Source organism: Suricata suricatta, chromosome 10 (assembly GCF_006229205.1).
Source record: "Suricata suricatta isolate VVHF042 chromosome 10, meerkat_22Aug2017_6uvM2_HiC, whole genome shotgun sequence".
In the NCBI taxonomy this organism is placed as follows: Eukaryota; Metazoa; Chordata; class Mammalia; order Carnivora; family Herpestidae; genus Suricata; species Suricata suricatta.
Window position 1 is genome coordinate 126781152 of NC_043709.1, and position 27125 is coordinate 126808276.

Sequence of the window (27125 nt, forward strand, 5' to 3'; positions counted from 1 at the left end):
CTCTCTCTCCCTCTCTCTCTGTCCCTTCCTGGCTTACACTCTTTTGCCCTTTCTCTCAAAATAAAGATTAAAGAAAAGGAAAAAAACACGACTTTTTGTCAATACACGCACTGTACTGGAGGCCCATTCTACACACTACTGTTCTGTAGCACAAAGTAAACGTGTTTGTCCCAATCTGACTAAAGAGTTGTAATGTCTTCTTTTCAGAAGGTGGGATTTCAGACCCAAGCTAATGAATTCACTTTCTAAATTCAAGCACAAACCTGAGGTACCTCAAAAAAAGAATAGATTATGCCAATAAAATAAAAAGTCAAAACTAATCTTTAAGAGACATAAATGATACTTTAATAATGTAGGAGAATATTTCCTGCATATTATCCTATATTTACTATTTACATCAGGATAATCAACCAAAATTGAATATACTAAGGGGACAATGTAAAAAAGTCGATTTTTAAAAGCGAAGTGAGAGTTGGACTCAATAATACCTCAGGAAAATTAATGTAAAAATGTAATGAGTTTTGCACCAAGAAATATACTTCTTATAAAATATTTGCTAAATTTTGCTTGAGTCTTTTTATTATTTATAGTCTAATTTTTTTTCAATTGATATTAAAATACATCAATTTTTTTTTCTTTTTGGACTGGTAAAGTACCACCTTGAGGAAGCCAGCTTCCAGAGCTAAGTTTAAATCAACTCATGATAATAAATTCCTCTACTAGGAGTTAACAGTCAAGTCTCTCATGAGCAGTTTATTTAAAAACACAAATATTTTAAAGCACCTCAGTTTCAAACAACTGGCCTCAGAAATGGCATATGACATACTGAGTACTAAGATCACAAGTTGATCTTTGTTCTTTGTATTTAAAATACTAATATCCAAGTGACTGTAACTGAGAAACCACACAAAAAGCCAGTTTGAGACAACCAAAAAAGAGGTATCTTTCTTCATTTTGTATAATCTGCCTTAACCACACAGAAAGGAGAAACTCTGCTCCATTTCCCTACCTTCCTATGGGAACATTCATAGGTGCTCTCCTAGGTTGAAAAACATACCTCCAACTAGTAAAATATTCCTTCACACACACTAGATAGATACCCTGGGAATGACTTCCTTCAAACTGTCCTACAATGTAACACAACACAAAAAGATCACGTGGCAGAGTGTCTCAGCATGAAGTACTGAGTAAATCAGTATCACTGATATCCTCATCATCAATTAGAGCACTGAAGCATAATTACTAAAATGGTGGCCTATGCGAACCTACCTCCCCCAAATTCCAGTATTTTTTTAAAAGGCCAAATTCTAACTCGGGTGATAGTTTTACTAATACATATTACACTAGTTGTACTATACTGACATTTTCAGGTTATTTGATAGTTTGAGAAGTCTGTATTATTTTAGCGATACGCAAACCAAAGATAAACCAATAGAAAAGTTATATGAAAATTCTCTCAAAGTAGGAAAAATATTTTCTACAGGAATATAAGGTTCAACCTTTTTCTGTGAAAAAGAATGATTTAACAAGAACTCATTTAACAAATATAAATTCGCCCATCTGCCCAATAGGTATAAAAACAGCACAAGAAGTATAGATAAGTCTAAACAGACTGAGCGAAAAGAATGAGGTATTTCACAGAAGGTATTTTATCATCAGAACAGTATGCTTTCCTATGTTGAAGATCTATTTATTATTTATTTATACAAGTAGCAAAGTCCCTCCACTTTTTATTCCAGCTTAATATACATGGATATAAAAAGCTATTGATTTGACACTGTCTCCCACCCTGACCCAAGAGGGGTAACAGGAAGCTGTGAGCTCAGAGCAGTCTTCTGACACCAAGGTGGTCTCCTCTTTACCTCGGACTTCACTCTGGTGCTCTAATCAGTCATCCTCTTGCTGATTTCTTTTCTGTCAAGGGAAACCAAGATACATTAAAACAGCACGTTCTAGTTGGGATATAAGTTCAGCCAAGATCACGTTTTCTGTCAGCAAGTCTAATTTTCTAGAGGCCTTGGCCAAAGACATGGTTGAAAATCATCATGGAAAAACATGCCTTAACTAATTCATCAGACAAGTTTATCACTTTGGCTCCTGGGCATGTTATCCTTAGGTACTCGAATAGTTCTTTTTCTTGCACGTGCGCAAACATTCCCACACAGAAACACACAAGTACAAATATACATATTCTCCCTGAATAACCACTGCAGACAGCTGGATCTTCTCTTAGCCCAATAACAATATAGAGATTCCCTTCAAAAACGGAAGTATAATGGGGCATCTGGGTGGCTCAGTGGACTTCGGCTCAGGTCATGATCTCACGGTTTGTGAGTAAGAACCCCAAGTCGGGCTCTGTGCTGACAGCTCAGAGCCTGGAGCCTGCTTTGGATTATGTGTTTCCCTCTCTCTCTGCCCCTCTCTTGCTTGTGTTCTGACTCTCTCAAACATTTAAAAAAAATTAAAAATCAGAAGTATTGTGAAAATTATTCAAAAAGCAAAAATATCATAAAATACATTTTCTATCATTCTAAGCAAATTATTCCTTCAGCTTACTTTACATATTTCTTTATAAAATGACCTAATTCAGTAATTCTGCCCCTTTAATTCAGAATCACCAAATAAAATCTGGGTAGTATATGACTAAAATGAAGTATGACAAAGTCCATTTGAAGATCTGAAAACAAAGGTGTACAACTATGTGCACTAAGTATATTATATACTTTACCAGTTTAAGAAAATCTATGAGTTTGTGAGCATCCTCCCCAGTAGACAGGTCTACAAAGTCCTTGGGAAGTCGGTAGCTCAGATAGGGGCTGGGCTGAACCGTCACCTCACTGTTTGTACAACGGAAAGCCGGAGAATCCTTTACAAAAAAAAAAGACATAAAGTCTGTGAAAAATTATCTTTTTAAGTCTATTCTTCAAAGTGAGAAAAAAAATCCTAGTATAATGATTTCAACTTCATGTTCTATTCTGTACTAGGTAAGGAAGAAAATGAGGTTTTTTTTGAGAGAGAGAGAGTGTGAGAGCATGTGCACCCATGTGCATACAAACAGAGAAAGGGCGGAGGAAGAGAGAGAAAGAATCTTAAGCGGGCTCCACGCCCAGCAGGGAGCCTGATTTGGGGCTCCATCTCACAACCCTGATCTGAGCCTAAATCAAAAGTCAGATGCTCAACCGACACCAACACCAGGTAGCCCAGAAAATAAGATTCTGAATTAAAAGAAACACCAAGATTTTAAGAATACTTCCACACGGGGGCGCCTGGGTGGCTCAGCGGGTAAGGCATCAGACTCTTGGTTTTGGCTCAGGTCATGATCTCACAGTGCAGGAGATGGAGCCCTGAGTTGGGCTCTGCATGGACAGCACGGAGCCTGCTTGGGATTCTTCCTCTCTGCCCTCTCTCTCCACTCATGCACACACTCCCTCTCAAAAATAAACAAACAAACATAAAAAAGAGAGAATACTTCCACCTCACTAGAAAATAAATATACAGAATCTGAAAACAGTATCCTCATGGAGAGCTATGGTCGACCCCTAAATTCTACCAGCCACCGTGTCCCGCATAAGGGCTGTGGGTTCCGGAGTCCCGGAGCAGGCTGAGGCCTGTGGCTGGCTCTCTCCAGCCTTGAGCCATCTCACGCAGGCTGCAGCTCTGTCTGTATTACCATTTTGTACAGGTGCACAGTTGAGAAGTACTGCCCTGGAGAATAAAATTAATAGTGAGGGCAAGTGGGTGCTATCAATTCCTACACTTCGGGGCTTCTCTGAGTCACTGAACTTACTTATTGATCTCTCTCAGCACCTATGGAAAACTGCAGATTTGAGTTTCATATTTAACAAGTCTTCACATTCTTCAATGTACTTGCTTAGAGTCTTGCATTTAATATTTACATGTTGCCTTTGGCCAAAAAAGGATCTCAGAGACAGAAGGCCTCGGGTTTGGACTTCCTGGGTGGCAGATATTTAGGTGAGGGATGGATGGTGTCCAGCAGATGGAGACAGGCCGGGAACTTGAGTGGAACAGGACTGCAGAGCCCTAGAAAGCAGGCCATATCTTGTGACAGACAGACCAATCATCTGACAGATACTTAGGACACACCTACATGGTGCTCACCTTGTCCTCCGTATAAGAGATCAACTGGTAAATCAGGGCAGCCAGCCAATAAACAAGCAAATAAATACAAAAGCAAGATCATTTCAGATAGTAAGAGGTGTCTGGGAACTCTGACAGAGACTGAGGATGTCCCAGAAGGCAGGGGGCACAGCCAGGGCAGACTGCAAGGCCCAGAAAGCAAGCCCGTTCTCTGGCAGGGGGAGTAAGGATGGGGGACAGGCACGACGTGACACTGGGGGAAAAGCAGGAGCCAGTTCCTGTTCCCTGTCCTCCCCTGACCTCCGATATAATGTTGTTTAAATTAAGAAGGAAGAAAAGATTTGGATCATAGAGTGAATTTTGTACAAACTGTTTCTATCCACTGACTGTGTCCCTCATCTTTAAAAATAACCCTATGCTGAATAATTTACATTCTCTTTCCTTGACGCTCAGATTGAATGGCCCCCAACTCTAAGATGCCAACACAAAGAAAATTCCTTCACTCGTTAATTCCACAGACCTCCAGTGTGCCAAATGTGTGCCAAGCCGCACAGATCTGCGGAGAACACGAGAAACACTACCCCCGTGCTCAGAAACTGACAGTCTGAGACCAGGCACTGGCAAGTACAGCACAGCAGGGCAAGAGCCAGGACCGGGAAAATACCCACCCGGGCCACAACCAGACGGATGGGGCCCAGGAGGGCCCAGGGCAGGGAAAGGACAGAAAGGAGCCTTTCAGAAGTAGACAAGAGAAAAGACGCGCACACTGAAAGCAAGGCGGCCGTCAGAAGAGCGGGAAGAAGCCCGGGAGGGGCGCTTGTGTCACGGAAAGCAAGGGGAGAAGTGTGGTGGAAACCCGGCGGGGTGACTCAGTGAAAAAAGGGCGGTGTGTTGCCCACTGGCACCAGCAACGAGGCAGCGGGGCCCTTGCCGAGCGTGGTTTGCGTGGAGCGGCAGGTTCAGGGGCACCCCGGCCGCGGGCAGAGTGGGCACCCTGGCCACGGGCGGAGGGGGCACCCCAGCTGCGGGCGGGGGGCACACAGGTGGGAGGCGGCAGGCAGAGGCGGCCGCGGAAGGCAGCTGGCCGTCAGATGTACAACTACCGAGCAGCTACAAAAAGCAGGTCATGTACTAGCGTGAGCGTGGCTGTCACGGTCCCACCAGTGTCAAGATGTGTGTGCGGGTGCACCCAAAATCCTGCCCGACAAATGTTAGCAGAAGTGGTAAGGATGACAATCGGATTCTGTCTATGAAACAAAGCTTTTGAAAAAAGATATAAAAAATACACACAAAGTAACACGTATGTAGCACAATCTCATTTATTTTAAAAAGTTTATATATATGTTTATAGATATGTTACACATACCAAATAGGATATACCTTCATATATACTGTGATTCTCAAGGTGGTAGGATTATGAGCATTTTCAGAATTCTCTTTAAAAAATGGGCATGTACTGAGGCACTGGATGGCCTGGGTTCAGGTCGTGATCTCCTGGTTTTGAGTTTGAGCCCCACCTTGAGCCCCGAGCTGACAGCGCAGAGCCTGCCTGGGATCCTCTGTCTCCTCCTCTCTGCCCTTTCCCGGCTTCTATGCTCTCTCTCTCAAAAACAAACACTAAAAAGGGGGGGATATATTACTTTTCTAAGTAGAAAAAGGCAACACAAAGGCGTTACTCAAAGAAAGTCTGGCTGTGAAGATGAAGAGAGAGAGAAGGGCTGGCTGAACACACGGTGAAGAGGGTTTTGTCTTTCAGGACAGAGCGGTGTGACCACAGATGGAGGGCGGGCAGAGCAGAGGACGGGACAGGACGGGACAGGGCGGAGTGAATGGCAGCACAGGTTTCAGCAGAGGGAAGGCACGGTGTGCTGCGCATGTGGAACAATCAGACCAAGGCGGAGGGGCGCAGGGATGCTGGTAGGTTTGAGGACAATCACACAGAGTCAATTCGCTCCAGCGGATTTTCTTCCCATGAAGGACATGGGATCGTCTACTGAGGAGGCACGGGAGGATGGGCAGGGAGGTCTGAGGGGCGTGCAGAGGTGTGGGATGGCCACCAGGGGTGGAAGAGGAAGCTGGCGAGGCAGACGCCACAGCAGGGCCCCCTGATGGGGCCATGATGTGTCAGGATACCAGCCCGGGCACCTGCAGTTTTCGTCTCTCAGGGGGTTGGCAGGAGGGGTTAGGATCAGAATCGACATTTAAAGTGACCCAAGGTCAAGATCATTCCACGTGGGCAGGACCAAAGGAGCCAAGAAAAAGAAAAATAACTAGAGAAATATATAAAAGATGAACATTATTTGTTTTTATAATGTTAAACGAATGAATCGCAATGCACACCCTCTGTTGGTCACCTCCACGGGGGAGTTTCTATTAGCAAATCTGTTGGTCCCTAAAGAACAAGCAAGCAGTTATTCAGTGGATGCCGTGGTTTCCTGGCACCCTTTTTACCCTCTCACCTGCTCCAGGCCTTCTCCTTCACTAAAATCACCTTTTAAGTTTCTTCCAGATATCAGTTCTTCCCAAGTAAACAGCAGTGAGTCAGTGACTTCACCAAATGGATTAAAATCAATCAGCCATACCTTCCCCTGGAGTGAAAAGAGAAAACTTAGTAAGCACGGAATAAAAACAAACACTTCCAGGCTGTCATCTGTCTTATCCGGAAGATCATCTTCACATTATCTTCACATTCTTTTACCGGAACACTAATCTTAAACAATCTTCTAACTGGTTTCAAAAGACATTTCCTATAGGTCCCAGCTGACAAAGGGTCACCTGCCTAAAGAGAGTGGCGCCAGGCGCAGAGAGAAGGCTGCCACTGGCTCCAGAGAAGGGACCCTGGAAGGCAAAAGCCAGTCAGGCCAACTCCTGCCCGGAACCATACAGGAATTCAAAGTCGAAAATCCAAGCAAGACAAAGGGCAATCTCACAGCATGGCTCCACCAAACGAGCAGGACTGGGGGCAGGACTGGGGGCTCGCTTGTCAGGAGGGCGGGGTGGCGGTCTGTAATTCTCTCTCCAGAGGAAGCCCAGCGGAGGCGGGGCAGAGCTTTAGACCTGAGAGCACCCTCCTTACCTTCGAGAGCCAGCTGCAAAGGGATGATTAAAAAAAAAAAAAAAAACCCACATGCAAGATGCAGGAAAATGCTCTGTGTTTTTTAACCTTAATGTAGCATATGCTTTGTCTGCACAATAGAGCTTATGGCCCATGAAGGGAAGATAAAAGAAAAACAAACTAAAAAACAGAACAATCTTTAAAAGAAATTTCTATCTTCGGTTCCGAGCAGTGGTGGGCAATCTGATAGTCTCTAGCCTTGGGGAAAGAATACTTCTGACCCGGTCACACAGAGTGAGGTTCGGGAGGTGCATCTCAGCATATAAAGCAGCAGAGCACTGACAAACCAGACCTGGGGAATCTGTGAAATCTTGCCAAGAGATTAAAGCCACCGGTGATCACAGAGAAACAAGTGACATTTAGTAGATTAAGTGCTTCCTTGAAACTTTTATCTTTGCTCCTCTTGATTTTTCTCACGGAAACATCTATAAAACTGAACCATTTTGTTGCTGGTAATTAACGTTTGCTATAAATATGTAATCGCGTCTTGATCAGATGTATGTGTACAAAATTACATACACCTCAGGAACTGGTCTGCCGAGCTGGCATGGTTAATATCTAGCGCTGTTTCCCAGAAAAAAAAAAAAAATCTAGTGCTGTTTCTCATCCGGGTTACAGGACAATTTTTAAGGAAGACGAAATATCTTACTAGGACTACCTTCAAACATCAGAAATGTTTAGTCAGTAGCCAAGAACCATTACAAGTTTGGTAAGTTTCCTACTTTATACAAACCCCAGGAGAAAGCCTGTAACTCTTTCTTGCCTCTTGAGCTGTTTCCTCACAGAGATTCTACGACCACCTGTCCATTGTCTGACTATGTGAAATAAAGTCAGCCATTAATCATCTTCTTGTGTGACGTTAGCTTTGCATTGGGGTGATTACTAAGATGTCTTTAACATAGTGGATGTTATTTTTAAAAAATGGGTATTTTCTAACCTCCAAACTCTTTCTACTTGGGTTTTTATAAGCAGTAAAACTACCTCATTATCAAACGGGGGTGGAGGGGTGGAGTGAATCCTACTGTACTTGTTAGTATAGGAACATTAAGCTCCATAAACTAAAAATATGCAGTAATATAAAAAACACGGAAAGCAAATAAAAAATGAAAACAGATCACCACCGTTAGGACTGACAGCGGGCAGGCCTGCTGTGTGGCCCAGAGGGCATCCTCCAGGTTCAAGGAAAATGAAACCAGCTGCAATAATGCACAACGCAAACCATCAAGATGAGGATTTTACAGCTCTACCATGCTTTTTATGTGATATCTCAGGCACAAGACATCCTGAGAAATTGTTTTCAGGAAATCCATCAGATAAGAGTGGTCACGCTGATCTATCTACCACCTAACCACCCCCTCACCCGTCCAAATAAATCTCTACACATCAAACACTGCTAGGCACTGGAGCATAAAGATGGATAACACAGAATATACTCCTTCAAAGAGCTCAGGCCAGGGCGCACACATGTGCGCACACACACGTATGCAGGATTGTTCACAGGAGTTTGTAGAACACTAGAAATAAGCTATGTGTTCCTTGACAGGAAAATGGTTAAACAAACTATATACTATAGCCACAAAATTAAACACTATGCCGTTCTAAGAAACTGGGAAGCTCTAAAAAACACAGTGGTCTAAACAAATGTATAAAAAGCGAGGTGCAGTATGTAAATCTTATGCTAACTCTTGTGTAAGAAAGATTGGAAAAAATAAGTATATTGCTTATTTTTGCATCAAAAAATACTGGAAGGATATATAAGAAATAAAGTGACCCTGTAGGAGCACAAACAAACAGGTAAGGGTGAGACTTTCTACATATATTTTCAAATCGATTTAATTTTTGAGCAATGCAAATGTGTTATCAGCTAGAAAGTTTAAATCTCAGAAGGTTTCAGGGTGCCTGGGTGGCTCAGTAGGTTAAGCATCCAACATTGGCTCAGGTCACGATCTCACAGTTTATGGGTTCGAGCTCCACATTGGGCTCTGTGCTGACAGCTCTACTCCTTCCCACACATGCTCTGTCTCTCTCAAAAATAAACAAACATTAAAAATTAAGGGAAAAAAAACTCAGAAGGTTTTACAGAGCAGTGATTGCCAAGGACTAGGGTACAGGGAGGGTCCCAAGGAAACGTGGGGCAGTGAGGGAGTTCAACGTGTTCACTGTAGCAGGGATTATACAACTGGATATATTTGTCAAAACTAATAGAATTACACCCTAAAAAGGATGAATTTTACTCTATGCAAATTATTTCTTGAAAACTCTGATCCAAAAGATGCAGTAGTTTTAAAGGACTGAAAACAGAAAAGAAATCAAGACCCAAAGACAAGATGCTATGAAAAAAAAAATACACAGACCTGAAGTTACCAAATGGAATCTATAGAAATGACAAAAGGTAGTAAATATGACCTACATTTAGTGAAAGGTTAAATGTACTAGTCGGACACAGCTATGAGAGAACTAGTAAACCAGAAGATGTATCAGAAAATTATACAACACAGTACAGTAAAGAGGTAGAGAAAAACATGTTGGCACACATGAGGGTAAAATGAGATGCACTAACATTCCTCTAAACAGATTCCCAAAGGACAGAACACAGAAAGAAAGAGGTAACTTTTGAAAAGATAGCTGAAGGGCACCTGGGTGGCTCAGTTGGTTAAGCGTCCAACTCCTGATTTAGGGACAGGTCATGATCTCACGGTTCATGAGTTTAAGCCCCACTTGGGGATCTGTGCTACCAGAACCTGCTTGGGATTGTATGTCTCCTTCTCTCTCTGCCCCTCCCTTGCTCTCTCTCAAAAATAAATGAACTTAAAAAAAAAAAAAGATAGCTGAGAATTTCTCACAACTGACAAAGGGAATGAATTCTTAGACTTGGGAAGTCTTCAGAAAAAAAAAGGAAAAAAGACACCAACAACAATGGAACAATGTCTTCAACATGCTGAGGCAACAGAACTTGTCAACCAAAAATTCTATACCCAGCTAAGCCAGTCATTCGTGCTTGAAAACTAACAACTCTTCCAGCCAGGGGTTGAGGGGATTTCTACTAGAGAATATACTACTAAAGAGAGAATGGATCCAAAGAGCAGTGGTAAGAGGCACTGGTAAGCAAGGAGAGTGAACTGCGGCAGTCATGACTAATTTAGGTATATTACATACAAAGTGGAACTAAAAATCAGAGATCGTATATAAAATGTAAGCAGGTACTGGGAATTCATGTTCCAACATCCTTGTATCATGAGGGCAACAGGAAGTTAAATTAACTTTTGAGCTTCTTAGATATCCTTATTAAGATGTGACAGTGACTACCAAAATTAATAAAAACCAAAACTTCAAAATTTAAGGGGAAAGCGTAGGTTGGAAAGAATAAACAAAAACTCGTATTATAAATGAAAGGAGAGGACAAAAGCACAGAAAAGCAAATTGAAAACTCAAAATGGTATAAAATATTCAGATAGCAAATATATGCCAACTACACTCCCCTGTTAAAGCCAGAAATTGTCAGTGATTAAAAAAACAAAACCTGGCAATGCGCCACTTACAAGATACATGCACACACTTAACAGCGATTAAACAGCTACAACCAAAAGGAATGAAAAAAGGTAAATTCTAAGACTAAAAGAAAACTACAGTAGCACTCTTAATAGCAGACAAAACATACTGTAATGCAAAAACCACAAAAGCGTTCTTGAGGATAGAGAAGGTCACCACCTAATGGTGAGTATTCACTGGGGAAACAAGATCATTATAAACAAGCATTTGTCTAAGACCATGACGTCAAAGTATGTAACACAAAAACTGACAGAATTAGAAAGCAGGAGATTTTAACATTCCCTGGCCAGTAACTGACATATTAAGTAGATCAAAATTTAGGGAAGATATAGATACTTTTTCATGGTTTTTAAAATTTAAAAAATGTTTTTTTCAATTTTTTTTTAATGTTTATTTATTTTTGAGAGCACAGATTGTGAGCAGAGAAGGGGCAGAGAGAAAGGAGACACAGAATCTGAAGCAGGGTCCAGTCTCTGAGCTGTCAGCACAGAGCCGGATGCAGGGCTCGAACTTACGAACTGTGAGATCATGACTTGAGCGGAAGTCAGACGCTTAACCAACTGAGCCACCCAGAAGCCCCTAAACAAAATGTTATATGGAAAAGTTTATATATATATATACATACAGCATAGACAAAACAGTATAGAGAACCCCATAAAGCTACCACTCAGTTTCAACAATTATCTTGCTGAACTGCATGCCCACCTGTTACATCTATATCCTACCCAGTCCCCCTACATCTATATTATTTTGAAGGTCTTCTCAGACATCATTTCGTCCATAAGACACAGTATATTTTCACAGTATTACCAAGCTTAATCTAACAAACATCTATAGAATACTTTGTACATTAGTTGTAATTTTTCAATCACACATTGAACAGTCACCAAAAAAAGTGATCAAGTTGCAAAGCCAGTTACAACAATAACAAAGACTCAAGGTCAGACAAACTCAGCCCGTAAAGCAATGAAATTAATAACAAAACAATAGTCATCACTAAAAGAATACATAAGGAGACTGGAATAATTTTTCAAGTCTCTGAAGTAGTTACTCGAAATGCTAGTTATGTGCTATCACCACTTAAGAAGCTTCCTGAGTACATACTCTGAAGCCTCATCCAGGACCTACTGAGGGTACGGGCCACCTCAGACATGATGGCTAGAGTCTAACAACACTGAGCCAACTTGCCCCGCTGCAGCGAGAAAGTACACTCCTCAAAGTACTGCCACGCTCCAACACACTTCAGTCCACGGCATAGGAGACACCACCATAAAGTTAGTTTTCTACAATTGTCACTAAATCATCTACTCAACAAAGCTCCGAACAGTGATGCATGTGCCACTGAGTAAATCTGGTTTAAATCTCTTCTAGAAACTGTCAGGATGTTTATGCTAGCAGGCTTCTCACTTGAAAAACACGCAACTGCTTTCAGTTCCATTAGATCATAGCAGCAATTACTTCTGTACATGTTCAACTTCAATTAAGAAGTTTATATAACTCTTTCACCAAATCAGACATTTGCACCAACCTTCCACCATTACTGAACCAAAGTAGATCTTGACATTTGCCAGGGAAATATGGAGACCTGGGCAAAATCCAAATTTTTAAATGCCATTAAAAGAGCTGCATTAGGGCGCCTGGGTGGGTTAGTCGGTTAAGCGTCCAGCTTCCGGCTCAGATCATGATCTCACGGTTCGTGGGTTCAAGCCTGGAGCCTGCTTCAGATTCTATAGCTCCCTGTCTCTCTGACCCTGCCCTGCTCACGCTATCTCTCTCTGTCTCTCTCTCAGAAAAAAAAAAAAAAAAAAAGGAACTGCATCAAAATATAATTGCTTCAGTTTTAAAATCTGCAAAATGAGAACAAGTACTACATACCTCATAGGGTTATATGGATAACCTAAATTAAATACAAATTAAGTTCTTCTGAGCTGCGCAAGAGGGTAAGAGGCCAGGTCCACTCACTCACTAACTGACTTGATCCTGCATACCACCAGGCCAACTCCCTGGAATGCTTAAGTCTTGAAGACAGGCTCCTTGTAGGACAGGAGATCATCCTGCTAGAAGATTCTTGTCAGAAGCATGAGATCTGACAGGTCCAGGCTCTCTATCATGTTGGCTGCGTGAGTGACTGATGTGGTCAGTGTGTATCTACCCGTTAGAAGCAGAGCCAGGACCGGAGGCTGGGCTCTGGTTTGTCAGCTCCAATTTCTGTCCACTCCACCACGCCAGCCTCCTACCCTTTCTCTAAGGTTTCTTTTCACTAAATAGAAAATGTGAGTAACATCCCTCTTCCTCACCAAGACTCAATTTGTAGCTCCTCTTTCTCTCTCTTAATATGTACCACCACCCTTGACGACAGGTGAAAACAGAGTAAGTGATGTCTTTTGGCTAAACAGAGGCAAGTCAACATTTAACAGTTATTTTGAGACAGACCATATGGGCCACATCCTTGTGTCCAAAAATGATTCAAAGATATCGCAAGCATCACGACAATGAAGCTGAAATGAGCTTGGAGCGGGAGTGAGAAATAGGTGGGTAACATTTGGAAAACATATGGTCACGTATTCGGAAACCACACCTGCTGTCTTTTCAACAGCTTAGTAAATAAGCACTAATCACAGGATATTTAGTGACCCAAATTCCTTTGAAAAGACTGCATGTCTTGATAATGAAATCTCTGCTGCAAAACTTATGAAGTCAGGTTTTTGTTTTCTTCTTCATTATACAAGTTTCTATCTTGGAAGATTTAAAGAATACACTAATCCTCATCTTCAGTCTAAAGATACAATGATTCCAATCATGCTAAGGGTTTCTTAATTGACTAAAAATAATTAAATATCAAATGAAAACTTCCTGGCCACATTTAAGTGTGCAAACTGAAGTTTTTAAAGTTTACTTAATTTTGAGAGACAGAGAGAGGCAGAGCACAAGCAGGGGAGGGGCAGAGATAGAAAGGGAGACACAGAATCTGAAGCAGGCTCCAGGCTCTGAGCTGTAAGCACAGAGCCCAATGCGGGGCGCGAACTCATGGACCATGAGATCATGATCTGAGCTGAAATCGGATGCTTAACTGACTGAGCTATCCAGGCGCCCCCGCAAACTGAACTGTTTAAGGAGGCCTAGACCACTGACAAAAGTGGAGAGCAGGATATAAGGCAGCCATTTAGACATCTGCCAAATTAATAATCCCTAAATTTGTAAGATCCAGATGGCCAACAGACACATGAAAAAAGGCTCGTCAGCCATCATCGGGGAAATACAAATCAAAACCACATTGAGATACCACCTCACACCTGTCAGAATGACTAACATTAACAACTCAGGCAACAAAAGGAGCCCTTGTGCACCGCTGGTGGGGATGCAAACTGGCGCAGCTGCTCTGGAAAACAGTATAGGGGTTCCTCAAAAACTGAAAAACAGAACTATCCTATGACCTAGTAATTGCACTACTAAATATTTATCCAACAGGTGTGCTGTTTCAAAGGGACACATGAAACCCCAATATGAACTATGAATAACAGCCACATATGGAAAGAGCCCAAATGTCTATCGATGGATGAATGGATGAAGAAGATGTGGTATGTATAGACAACAGAGTATTACTTGGCAATCAAAAAGAATGAAATCTTGCCATTTGAACTACATGATGGAACTAGACGGTGTTATGCTAAGCAAAATTCGTCAGAGAAAGACAAATATCATATGACTTCATTCATATGAGGACTTTAAGATACTAAACAGATGAACAGAAAGGAAGAGAAGCAAAAATAATATACAAACAGCGAGGGGGACAAAACATAAAAAACTCTTAAATACAAAGAACTAACAGGGTTGCTGGAGGGATTGTGGGAGAGGGGGATGGGGTAAATGGGTAAGGGGCTTAAGAAATCTACTCCTGAAATCACTGTTGCACCATGTGCTAACTAATTTGGATATAAATTATACAAAATAAATAAATTATAGAAAGTAAAAAAAAAAAAAAAAAAAAAAAAAGAATGAAACCTTGCCATTTGAAAAAAAAATCCCTAAACTTCTGACACAAAAGTACTGAAGATATTAGGTCTCCCACTGTTAAGTGTATATTAAAGGAGATTCTTGAGTATTTTCAAATTTCAAATTTCAAACACGTTACCTGGTTTGAGAAAACATTTTTTGAGCAATGGGCCCTTTACATAGATAATGGCTATGTACTCTGTGGGATGAGCCCTGACTTTAAAGCATGTCAGACAGATGTCACTTACCCTACTGTCTCTATACACGTCGAACACAACTGTGAAGGAGAAAAAACTCAAAGTTAACAATGAACTAGTATTTTCATTATCTTAGTCTCCTTTTGAAAATTAAAATGCATATTATTAGTTATTCAAATATCAGAATATACTCATGTTGAGAACTTCATGCCTCTTAGTATCAAAACTTTCCAATGTGATAAAGTAGCCTACAATGTTTTATTTATATAATTTTGTTTTCCTTTCCCCATCCTAAGCCGTAATCCTTTATACAGCTGATCATTAAACAATGTGGAGGCTAAGGGTATAGATTTCCCCAAAACTTAACTACTAAGAGTCTACTGGTGACCCAAATCCTTAACAATAACATAAACAGTCGAATAACGTATTTCATATATATATTAAATACTATATTCTTACAATAAAGGTAGAGAAGAAAATCCTAGTAAAATCAAGAAAAAGTTATTTAGAGCCCTATTCAAACCCCCAGTTCAAACCTGAGTTATTTAAAGGTCAACAACTATACTTAAAAATTCAAACCAAACTCACCTCATGAAATTCACCATTATAAACAACTTATATGTACTAGTGAAAAAACATCAATCACTTAACTCATTTTATGAGGAATGATATCAATACAACTTATAGTAGGAAAGCATAAAACTGAGCTATGGTTAAGGAGTGATAAATCTATTTTAAAATCAAATCACAGAACCCAGGCTTGGCAAGCGAAAAAATGCAAATCAGAGCAGATGTAATTTTAAGATCCATGAAAACTCTCATGCGCAATCCAGTTTCTTAAAAAACAAATCACAAATGTTTTCTTTGTAAATGGTGCTATCGATAATTCAAATTAAAAATCTAGAAACGGAGCTTGATCAATTAACTAACTTAGTCTGAATAACAAAAGCATTTCATTCTCTGTAGATAGCTCTTTGAAATGAATAACATCTACAGAGAGAGAACTGCCTCAGTATTAAAAAATGACTCTGATTAAAGAAGGTAAAATTAACATGCAAACCATCAGTAATACAAAAGAGTAATAAAGCAAAATGCTGAAAATAGTGTTTCGAATGCAATTTTAAAATACGTGCCACCATAAAATAAAGTCCAGTAATATCGTATACTTCATTTCACTGGGTCAATAAAAATACTCACAGTCTTCGTCTAAGAATTTGTACTGTATGTGTTTCGTGAAAAAGTCTTGTATGCATCTGCAAATCTCTTCCTTTTGTTTAGAAATATGATCATAATATTGCGTATAGTCCCTCTGAGAAACACCTGACAAGAAAAATATTTTATATCCATTATCATATAACAATCTTTTCAAAAACACCAAAATGTGATTTAAACCTCTTTTTGAGAGAACCATTAAAGTAGATCAGAAGATCAACAATGCATTAGACAGGAGTCAGCATTTTATATAAATCTAAAACTTAGCATTGTAAAAACTAACCCATTCAATGAGCTGTATCATAAGTTGCGTATCATGCATTTTTACTTTAGGAATAGTAGTTATTTTTATTTAGTACAATGGAAAGAACTCAGTCATAAATATGTTCATAATGTAAAAAAGGAAAGAAGCACTTTTAAACCACCGCATCTTTGATTTCTGCTACCAAACTCTACAGATTGGTATTCTTTTCCACTTTCCTTTGGGAAACTTAAAATATTCCATAAGTCTTCCATATTCATATTGTATTTCATAGCAATATGAATGTATGAGCTATCTTTCCTGCTCATACATGCTACCTTGCCTTCACAAGCTGATGTTTTAAATCATGGAAAAGTCAACATTCCTTTCTTCAGAGTTACTTGCTGATTTTATTCCAAATACACTAACGGGATGACTGTAAAAACTCTCCCAGTTTGCTCTAGGCCAAGGAAAAAGTTTTCTGCTCTGAAAGAAGGGTTTCCACCTAATTTCTTAATCACGTGCCAATATGACTCCCTTCTTTAGCTGGACTTGTACTGCAATTTTTCCAGGAATACCTAACAATATGATAAATTCAGACACCCCAAGTTCCTTTTCAGTAAATTAACAGATACCAATATCACATTCAGTAACAGTGCTGGTTTGACACTTTTTTGGTTGAAGGTAAGTTTTACTTCATGGAAAACATGCAAAGACAAAACAAGGAGATAATCTTCAATATTTAATTTGAATACATCACAGCAAACAAAATAATAATCTAGGAGGAAGAAAATAGGTGGTTTTTAAGTAATACACTTACTTGTCCACACATTTCCTCTGGCTAGAATAATAAACACTGCTCCAATAATAGAAATAAAGATCCCCAAACTTGGCTTTTTATGATGCTTAACATAAGCAGTGTGTCACTAATAATGCTTAGGAACGTCCCAAAGAGGAAGCAGGTAATAGGATGCATATCCTACACTGGGGGTGGTCAAGACCATCACTTTCATCTCCTGAACCCAGACAGACACGATTCTTTTCTGTGGAAACTGAATAGAGCCTCAGGATCACTGTCAATATAGAATTCCAGGTTGGTTAGTACCAATGAATTAGAGGTAGCATCAGAAATATAAACTGATTATTACCGTGTCTTAATTACTAGAAACTCACTTCCATCAAAAGCTTGTCTTCTTGGGGTGCCTGGCTGGCTCAGTTAGAGAAGCACGTGACTCTAGATCTTAGGGTCACGAGTTCGAGCCCCACGTTGGATGGAGAGATTACTAAAAATAAATAAACTTTAGGGATGCCTAACTGGCTCAGTTGGTAGAACATGTGACTCTTGACCCTGGGGTCATGAGTTCAAGCCCCATGTGTGGTATACAGTTTACTTAAAATAAAAATTTTTTTAAATTAAAATAAATAAGCTTAAAAGAAAAAAACCTTGTCTTTTTTTAATGGGTAAAAAAAACTCACCAATAAGCTTGTTTTCCTTGACAAAACATCGGAACTCAGCCCCAGGAATTAATTCACACCATTTTCGAAGAACAAGCTGTAGACAAAGGACAAATGTAACACAACTAGGTAACAAGGGAATGTTTACTGGTCTATCAAACAATTTTATATCAACAGTATATCTTAACAATTGCCATTATCAAATAGCAGGGGGAAAAGAAGGCATCATTTCACTCATGTGTGGATTTTAAGAAATAAAACAGATGAACATAGGGGAAGGGGGGAAAAAAGAGAGGGGGAGGTAAACCATGCCAGACTCAACCACAGAAAACAAACTGAGGGCTGAGGGAGGGGAAGCGGGGAGGGGAAGGGAGATGGGCAGTAAGGAGAGCCTCATTGCGATGAGCCCTGGGTGTTGTGTGTAAGTGACAAAAAACTGAATTCTACTCCTGACACCAGTATTACACTGTATGTTAACTAATTAGAACTTAAATCAAAATTGAAAAAATAATAAAGTAACTGTAAGGCTTGCATTTTGAAGAGAGACCCCTGAATACCATGTGATAATACTTCTTCCTGTCTATCTTTTCATTTATCATAAAATCGTAATGTTTACTTAATAAGTATTTGCTGCTCAAATTTAAAAAAAAGGCACAATAAACCATTCTTATCATGAGATGTAGGCAACAGATCTATTAATTCAGTAAGGGGGGAAACACAATTAAAATTCTTTATGACAAAATCATCTTTGTCACTTCCTCATCCCTGTGAGGGCTCTGACATAACATACATACCCAAGGTTGATGAAGTTGAACCCTACATCACTGTGGAAAGATGCCCTGTAATTCCTATGTTCTTCACCCCTCTCAGGGTATCAAAAAATGAAATGATTTCCAAGTTACCTCCCTTAGCACCATTGTGTAGTATGGTGATAAAATGATTACGATTTATCACTAAAAATCCCTATAACCCTCCATGATTTTCCCACTACTTTAGAGGAAAACAATTCTACCACTGGCCCAGGTCATAAATGGGTTCTACTATTGTTACTATTTAACATGTATAAATTCTCATATGCTTTTGAACTGATACAATTTTATAAATAGTATAGTCGACAAATGTACGTTTGAAAAAGACGAGCCCTGTTCTCATGAAGCAGTAATTCTATAAAGCGCTCAGTGTCTCCAGCCTCCCTCTTCCTGGCACACACCTGGCGTACAGCTCTTTGCCCTGTGGGACCTAAGAGATGGAACCTGAATTACTCTTGAGCCTCATTCCTGGGTTCCTCCAGTGCGTCCCGTATTCTCCCTTCCCATATCCTGTGCTCCCGGTTCTGCTACCTAACACTCTATAGTAAGCCCAGATAGATCCACTTGTCCATGATCATCTGATGCAAATCTCTCCTTCCCCCTCACTAGCAACTTCCCTGAGGGCAAGGAACTGGGTCTCACTCATCTTTATGTTCCCAGCGCCAAGTATGTAGTAACTAGCGGGTGCTTGAGGAATGTTACGAAGTAAAACAGCAAATATATAAGAAAAACAGCCCCTAAAAATCCTGATATAAAAAAATAGCTGCTGAGCTGGAAAAAATGCTCACACTAAGAAGAAGAAAATGATGTGCAAAGTATTTAATGAAGAGAGTGTATATATACACGCATATACACAGATCTCAAGAAAGGGAAGTTAAATGCCAAAATGCTAATACTGAGGATATATTCAGGAGGCAAATTCCTCATATTTTCTTATACTTTTAAATTTTTGATAGTAAATTAGTTTTCTTAAGAAAAACCCTACATTGTTAAAATAAGTCTAAGATTTTTAAATGCACTGATTTCAATTTTCATTATTGTGAGCTCTTGGTCAGCTTTTTATGTGCCACATGTTTAAAAAAGAACCGAATTATTAAATGAAGAATCCCAAACCAAAAAAATTGCACTGCTATCTTTCTCAAAAGCTGATACTGGGGCACTTGGGTGGCTCAGTCACTTAAGCGCCAGACTTCAGCTCAGGTCATGATCTCACGGTTTGCAAGTTCCAGTCCCACATCGGGCTCTGTGTTGACAGCGCCTGCTTGGGATTCTCTCCCTCTCCCCACCTATTCTCTCTCAAAATACAAATTTTTTTAAAAAGCTGATATTGGTACATATAGCTTGTAAGAGCTACAGTAATTTTTATTTAAGCAAGAAAGAAATAAGCAATTGCTATAAATGTCAGTTTTCTGAAGAACTTGCATAATGTTTACGAAAATGTTTGGAACAGGTAGCACATACACTGCAGTCGATTAAAAAAACACATGAGTGTAGCAGGTGAGGACTCTGCTCCCAGCCCCCACCATCACCGTGCAGTCCCTCTGTCCTCGTTAGAGGTAATCAGTGCTGCCAGTGTCTCACATCTTTCCAGAAGTAATCTGCGGATATGTGAGTACGGAACACATGTACGTATTCAGGAAGGAATACACGATTCTTATGGGATTCTGCCTGCAACTTATTTCATGTTAATTATGCTAATGTTACTTTCCTGAGTTTTTAAAACTGAGTTTTAAACCCTGTGCATTAACATGACAATTGCGTATTCACAAAAAAGCAATAAAAGTGCAAACTGCTGGAGAAATGAATCTTGGGGACAGAAGATGTCATCTCAACAAAGAGCATGCCTCAGGGCAAGACTAGAGAAACAATCTTTGTCACTTTGTGTTTTCAAGCACCAAGTAATAGGATACAGCAGGTGTTTAATAGATGTTTGTTCAATGAAACAAGAGATATGAATATAATATATGCATAGAAATGTTATAAAAAATGTTTAATGATTTGGGAAAACGCTCAGACTGTGCTATTAAGTCAAAAAACCCCTAAGTAATGGTACATAAGAAGTTTAGCTACAAGTACGAAGAGATCCAGTCGGTGGCCTGGTAAAGAGTAACCTAACGGTTTCACACCATGGCGTGGTCACAGGAGACACAGCAATGCCCACTTGACGCTTGGCACAGTGAGTCAGTGGGCAAGTTTTGAAAGCACGTGTACATAAAAGTGACTGGAAGCAAAAAGACAATGAAGAACTTTGTTTAAAAAAAAAAAAGACCACTGGACTAATTCTAATTGGTGCATTAATCTCAAAATGCAGATAGTCTGTAACTATGGAGCAGCATGGCTACCCTCCTCTACAAATTAGGAGCCATCAAAAGTTTTCAGAAGTTTTACATTCTGACAAGCCAAATGCGAGAAGAACCAGGGATAATGTATAAGCAAGAACCTATCAGGGATGTAGCTGAAACATGGAGTCAGGATTTCAAAGAAAAGTATGTTCCAGATTCACTAGTAAAAGCTAGTGTTGGATGGATGTGAGGGTGGGGGGTAAAATACCCTCAAACAAGGAAAATACGTGTTACAAATTTGGGTTTGCTATGTCTGAATTCTTATTGCTATTTCTAATAACATTTTTCACTATTCTTCCATTCTTACTTCTGTATGTAATGTGTGAAATGAGTGAACAACATAAAAAAAATAAAAAGGGCCACTGGGCCTAAACAGTAAAATGATAATCACTATTTTTGTTCATATACCAGGTTAAAAAGCTGACCCAGGTTAAGCCAGATGGTGAGTTAAAAGCTATTTGTTTTATTACAAAATCTGTACATTCTATAGTATACATACATACATACATATATATATACACTTTGTATGCACATGTGTATACATTTGTATATATTTTCATAAATTTAAAACTTCAGTGCTTCTAGATTGTCAGAAAAACTGATCCAAAAAAATTTATTCATTTTGCTTAAGAATAAATAGCAATTTTCAGTACATCTTCATCTAGGATTATCAATTTCATCAAGATTAAAAAAATAAATTCTTACCTCATATTCTATACAAGGATCTGGAGAGTCATCAGTACAATGAATAAATCTTTAAGAGAAAAAAAGGTAATTGAATCTTTTTTATGGTGCCAGGTTATGTACACACATTACTTACATTCAATGTGAGAGTAAGGCTTTACTAGAAACATCCAGAAACAGGAGGCTAATTCAAATCCATACACATTTATGATGCACTACTGAACATTAGACGTTAGCCAAGGCACCCCGAGATGTTCTTTCACTGTCCTCAAAACCACCAGATAGCTTCTGCTACTTTCGTTTCTCCGTCAGAAAAAAAAGAAAAGAAACTTGGACCCAGAAAACACCAGGACTACAATTCAGATAATCTAGTGACAGATTCCAACCAAAGGCAGGATGGCGCTACAGTCTCGTAATACTTATGGTCTTCATTTTTATGGCTAAACCGGAAGTCTACTTCTCTGCTGACATTAACTCTACCATCTAAAGTCACACAAAGTTATAATCTAATCCCTCTCCTGCATGCCATTAAAAAATATATATATATTTGGTGGAACTACTCATTTCTTCATTAAGTAAACTGCTTTCCACGTTAAAAATCCTGTTTCACGAACAATTTTTTTATGGATTTCCTAAATGTCTTTATTAAATACCTCCCTATGCCAAGGACTGGCTAGATACCAGGAATGCTAAAATGACATAAGTCTCTTGTTCTTTAGGTGAGTCAGGTGGGGAAAGCCTAACAAGTAGACAAAGAATTTAAAACACCGAAAATAAAAATACTCAGGCAGCACAAAGGAAAAACAGATTAGCTCTCAATTGTGTAGGGGGGTGGGAGGTCAACAAGGTTTCACTCAGCAGGAAGGGAAAGGGAAGGGTCCACATTGCAGGCAGAGGGAAGCATGTGCTAAAGCAGGAAGAGAAATGAGAACAGTCGTGCGGTACGCAGAGAACTGCTGCAGATGGGTGCTGATGGGAGCGCAGGATGCAGAAGACGGGCGTAGACCCCGTGCACACGCTGGTGGGAATGGAAGGTGCTGATGGGAGCGCAGGATGCAGAAGACGGGCGTAGACCCTGTGCACCGCTGGTGGGAATGGAAGGTGCTGATGGGAGCGCAGGATGCAGAAGACGGGCGTAGACCCCGTGCACCGCTGGTGGGAATGCAAACTGGCGCAGCCACCATGCAAAAACGTATGGAGGTTCTTCAAAAAACTAAAAGTAGCACTACCATATGATCCAATAATTCCACTAGTGGATATTTACTCAAAGAAAAACAAAAATATTAATTCAATTAAAAGAGATTCATACACCCCTATGTTTATTGCAGTATTATTTAAAACAGCCAAGATATGGAAAGAAGCAGCCTACGTGCTCACTGATAGAAGATGACACAGGATTTAAGTTAAACAAACAAAAAGCAGAAACACTCTCCTATAAGAAACAGACTCATAAATACAGGGAACAAACTGATGGCTGCCAGGGGAAGGGGAAGTGTGGGGACAGGCAAAAAACTGACGGGGACTGGGAGACACAGGTTTCCAGTTACAGAATGAGGAAGTCAAAGGAATAAAAGGCACAGCGCAAGGAATGCAGTCAGTGCTACCGTAACAGTGCCGTATGGGGAGCGATGGCAGCTACACTGTGGTCCGCATACCGCAGAACACAGACGTGTGAAATCACGGTTTCACACCTCGAACTAATGCAACATTGTGTCAACTAGACTCCAATTATAAAAAAGATGAGGTTGGAGAGAAATTCTGGATGAGGAGCATTCAGTTTGTCTCTAGGGAGGTTGAACTGTATTATACAGACAACAGGGCACTCAAAGTTTCTCAACACGCGAGGGCTTTCACTGCAGCAGTGGTACTGGAGAGCTTGGAGGACGGGCAGGCAGGGAGGCGGAGAACCAGTTAGAAGGCTCTGTCCAGTCGCCCTGGGGAGAGACAAGGGCCTGGCTGTCACGGTGGGAGCAGGGAAGGAGGAAAGCACTATACAGATAAGCAGGCAAAGCCAATACTGCCAGGTTCCCTGGTGAGAGTGAGGGGTGAGGGAGAAAGAGGGCCGGATGGCTGAGGTCACCAATGACTGGCTGGCAGGTGACGGGTGAGGGAAAGATGGGAGAGAACTATGTTTACATGTGGAGAGTTGGAGACGTCTGGGAGAACCACACAGAGATGTCTAGGAAGCAACTGGAAATTAAGAAACTCAAAGAGAAGGAGGAGTTGAAGACAATTAACTGGAGGTAATCACATGGGTCTAAGAGAGAAAGTCGAGAAGTAAAGAGAAGGCATTGCCTCAGGCACATGACAGAACCTTGGAGAATACCAACAAAGAGTGAACTTGCAGTGGAGAGACATTATTAAAGAAAACATACACACAAACCAAACAAAAAATACTTGTAAAGATCTCTTTAAAATAAAATTTAAAAAATATCTTTTAAGCAATTTAAAGTAAAATTGAGTTTGAAAAGCTTTTTGGGGTGTCTGGGTGGCTCAGTCGGTTAAGCGTCCGACATCCACTCAGGTCATGATCTCACTGTTCATGAGTTCGAACCCTGTGTTGGGCTCTGTGCTGACAGCTCAGAGCCTGGAGCCAGCTTCGAATTCTCTGTCTGTCTGTCTCTCTCTGCCCCTCCCCTGATTGTGCTGTCTCTCTCTCTCAAAAATAAATAAACGTTAAGAAAAATTTTAATGAAAAGCTTTTCAGTTTCCCTGAATATTTGAGTAGGGTTGGAATTCTCTGTAATCATGTGTGACCTTTACTACAAACAGTAACAATTCTAGTTTATTTGGTTGGCTGAGGTCCTCAGGGAAAAAAGCTTTTTATCCCCACTAACCATTGGGCATCGGTTGATAGAATCTCAATTACAAAGAAAAGTACACCCAACGTGCCTTATTAAAAACCAAAGGCCTTTCCTTGTATTCGTGAATGGGCACCACAGGAAGGATCTTACATTTGCTATCTTGTTTAATCCTTCCCAAAATCCTATGAGAGAGAGCTCTGCCTATCCACAGTCATCACATGAGGACACCAAGTAAGTGTCAGGGAGGGTATGAAACCCCGACGGACGGAGGGCCTCCAGCTGCTGCTGAAGCTCCTGGATTTCAGCCAAAACAAACCAACAAACAAATAACACCACAAAACACCACAAATACCACATCCGTCTAAATAAAAGTCTTTGATCATCTTTCTTAATAGTTCCATAGAATAAACTTTCATTTCAAAGGATCCCTCACCATTTTTCCTAGTTTAACAGTCTAAACATTTTAATCAGTTAAAAAAAAATTGCTGATTATTTTATAAATTGTTATAAAAACTCCTTTTATCCTTAAAACATTTTCCATTCCTCCTTAAAACATATGTATCTATACACTTTAATTCTGACTTTTAATTTTAAGAATTAAAGAAACACGTAAAAGTACTAAGTGTACGTGTATTGCTTTTATAAGATGCCAATTCGAGTTTACTTTGAAAGTTAATAATTTGGGAACATATACAAATAAGGAATTGTCTTGTGGTACACCAGAAATACAGCGTTCAGTCCATGCCCGCTCAATAGAAGAAAAGTTAATATTTTGGCTTCTGACTAACCCAATAGTTCATTATTGTGATACAACTGAACTGACTGCCTGTCTTCTCTTGATGCAACTGTATCTACAACATACAGGGAGACGGAAGGGGAGAGATGACAGAGGACAGAATCACAGGGCAATGTCTTGATTTTTTAGTGGAGTCACACATCTGTATTTCTGAAATGTGATTTCAATCATGTGGGTGTCATCCTTTCTATAAATCTGGTGGCCGAGGACAGTTCTTACTAATATCTAATGAAGAGCAAGGTGGATGAAGGTTCTGTATCTACCTATTTTTAAAACACTACAGAAAACTCCAGACGGCACAATTCCAAGACCCAGACGTTTGTTGTCTAATGTTTTTAAAGCTTCAATAGTCCTACAAATATTGCTATCAACACTTAGGTGGTTACGCTTCATATGGCTACTTCAAAACAGGAATACTTGTTTTTTTTATTTTAGAGAGAGAATGAGCGAGCGGGAGAATGGTGGAGGGAGAGAGGAGGAGGAAGAGAGAGAGAGAATCTCAAGCAATTTCCAAGCTCAGTGCAGAGCCTGAGGCGGGACTCAATCCCACGACCCTGTGATCATTACCGGAGCCAAAATCGTGAGTCGGACACTCAACCCACTAAGCCACCCAGACGCCCCAAAACTGGTATACATTTTAATACATACTCGCATTCTCCGATTTTGTAACATTATTTAAGTGTTGATTGGTTTGGCATTTAATGTTATTTTAAAAACCTGACTAGTTTAAAAAGGCAGACATGAGAGCGTCCGTGGCATGTGAGATTAGTGTAGAAGGCTCTGTCCTAATAAGATGATTACCCAGACGGTCCAGGTCAGGCCGGCCGTCTGCAAGGGCAGAGCACGGAGACGGTCAACCATAACATTTTCAGGAGCTCAGCTGAAATGCTGCAGAGCTACATGGAAATATTTAGATTCCACTTACATTCTGGAGAAGACAGGTTTAAAAGAGCAAAAATGAGTAAGATAATTACAGTACTAACAACACTAGAATTTTTACAATCCTTCTACATGAACTAACGAACCTAAAACTTGTTCTAAGAGTCTAGATTCTTTTTATGAGTTTAATTAATTAAAACACTTCCTTTATATTATCTTTGAGACTTCTGTTTTCAAATTCGTACAGCTCTACTTCCTCCTCTGGTCCGTCTCGTCTGGAGGCCTGGTGCACTGTTTCCTCCAGTATGTGCATATTTTTGCCATGAGCGCCTATTTGGTGCAGCTCACTTCTCTGAGGGTCCCCCGAGTCCTGGGCTGTGAAAGTCTTTCCAGAGCACTTTGTATCTGTACCCTCTAGGCGCCGCAAGGGTAAAACGATTCAAGGACTGACTTTCATGGTAATGTCTTAGTGTGGGAGAGCTCCAACCAGGCAGGTGGCTTAAATTTGTACCCCAAGTGCATTGTGGGGTACAGGCCTGAGGTCTCAACATTTTAAAATGAAAAACCCAAAGCACAAGGAGTTTCAGTCCTGCCTCGTCTCTGTGCCAGTGGATATAAACTGTTTTCCAGTTCATCCTTTACTGGAGGTGCCAAAGGGTGTCTTTTCCAGAACTTCACTTTATTTTGTCCTAATGCTTGGCCTCCAGTCCCAGTAAGGGATTAAAAGTTATGTCCCTTATCAGTTCTGATAACTGTCCCTTAAAGGCTTATCCACCTAACTCTCTTGATTTTCCAACCTCTTTCCACTTCCTGCATCTGGGATTGCCTTTTGTTCCTTGTGAATTCAGCTGTGCATTACATTTTTGTGTCATAGTTCATATCTAGCATTTTTAGATACTTGTAACAAAAGATTTTGCAAGTTATCTTAGCCTGTTACTTAGCTAGAACCAG

General features: G+C 40.2%; 1 protein-coding gene across 3 annotated transcripts in view; it reads right to left on the minus strand.

Annotated features, from left to right (window-relative positions):
- Positions 1-322: 322 nt before the first annotated feature.
- CDC123 (cell division cycle 123) overlaps positions 323-27125 on the minus strand; it is a 57726-nt gene continuing 30923 nt past the window's right edge. Inside the window, exons 7-13 of one of the 3 annotated variants that reach the window (XM_029953928.1) lie at positions 21717-21765; positions 17882-17957; positions 16150-16272; positions 15004-15032; positions 6558-6686; positions 2729-2866; positions 323-1914 (exon numbers count right to left, since the gene is read on the minus strand). In XM_029953928.1, the coding sequence (XP_029809788.1) occupies positions 1888-1914; positions 2729-2866; positions 6558-6686; positions 15004-15032; positions 16150-16272; positions 17882-17957; positions 21717-21765 (571 nt within the window). In that variant the 3' untranslated portion in view covers positions 323-1887. Of the gene's footprint in view, positions 1915-2728; positions 2867-6381; positions 6491-6557; positions 6687-15003; positions 15033-16149; positions 16273-17881; positions 17958-21716; positions 21766-27125 lie in introns of those variants that run through there. The other 2 variants (XM_029953930.1, XM_029953929.1) reach the window with 2 other exon arrangements.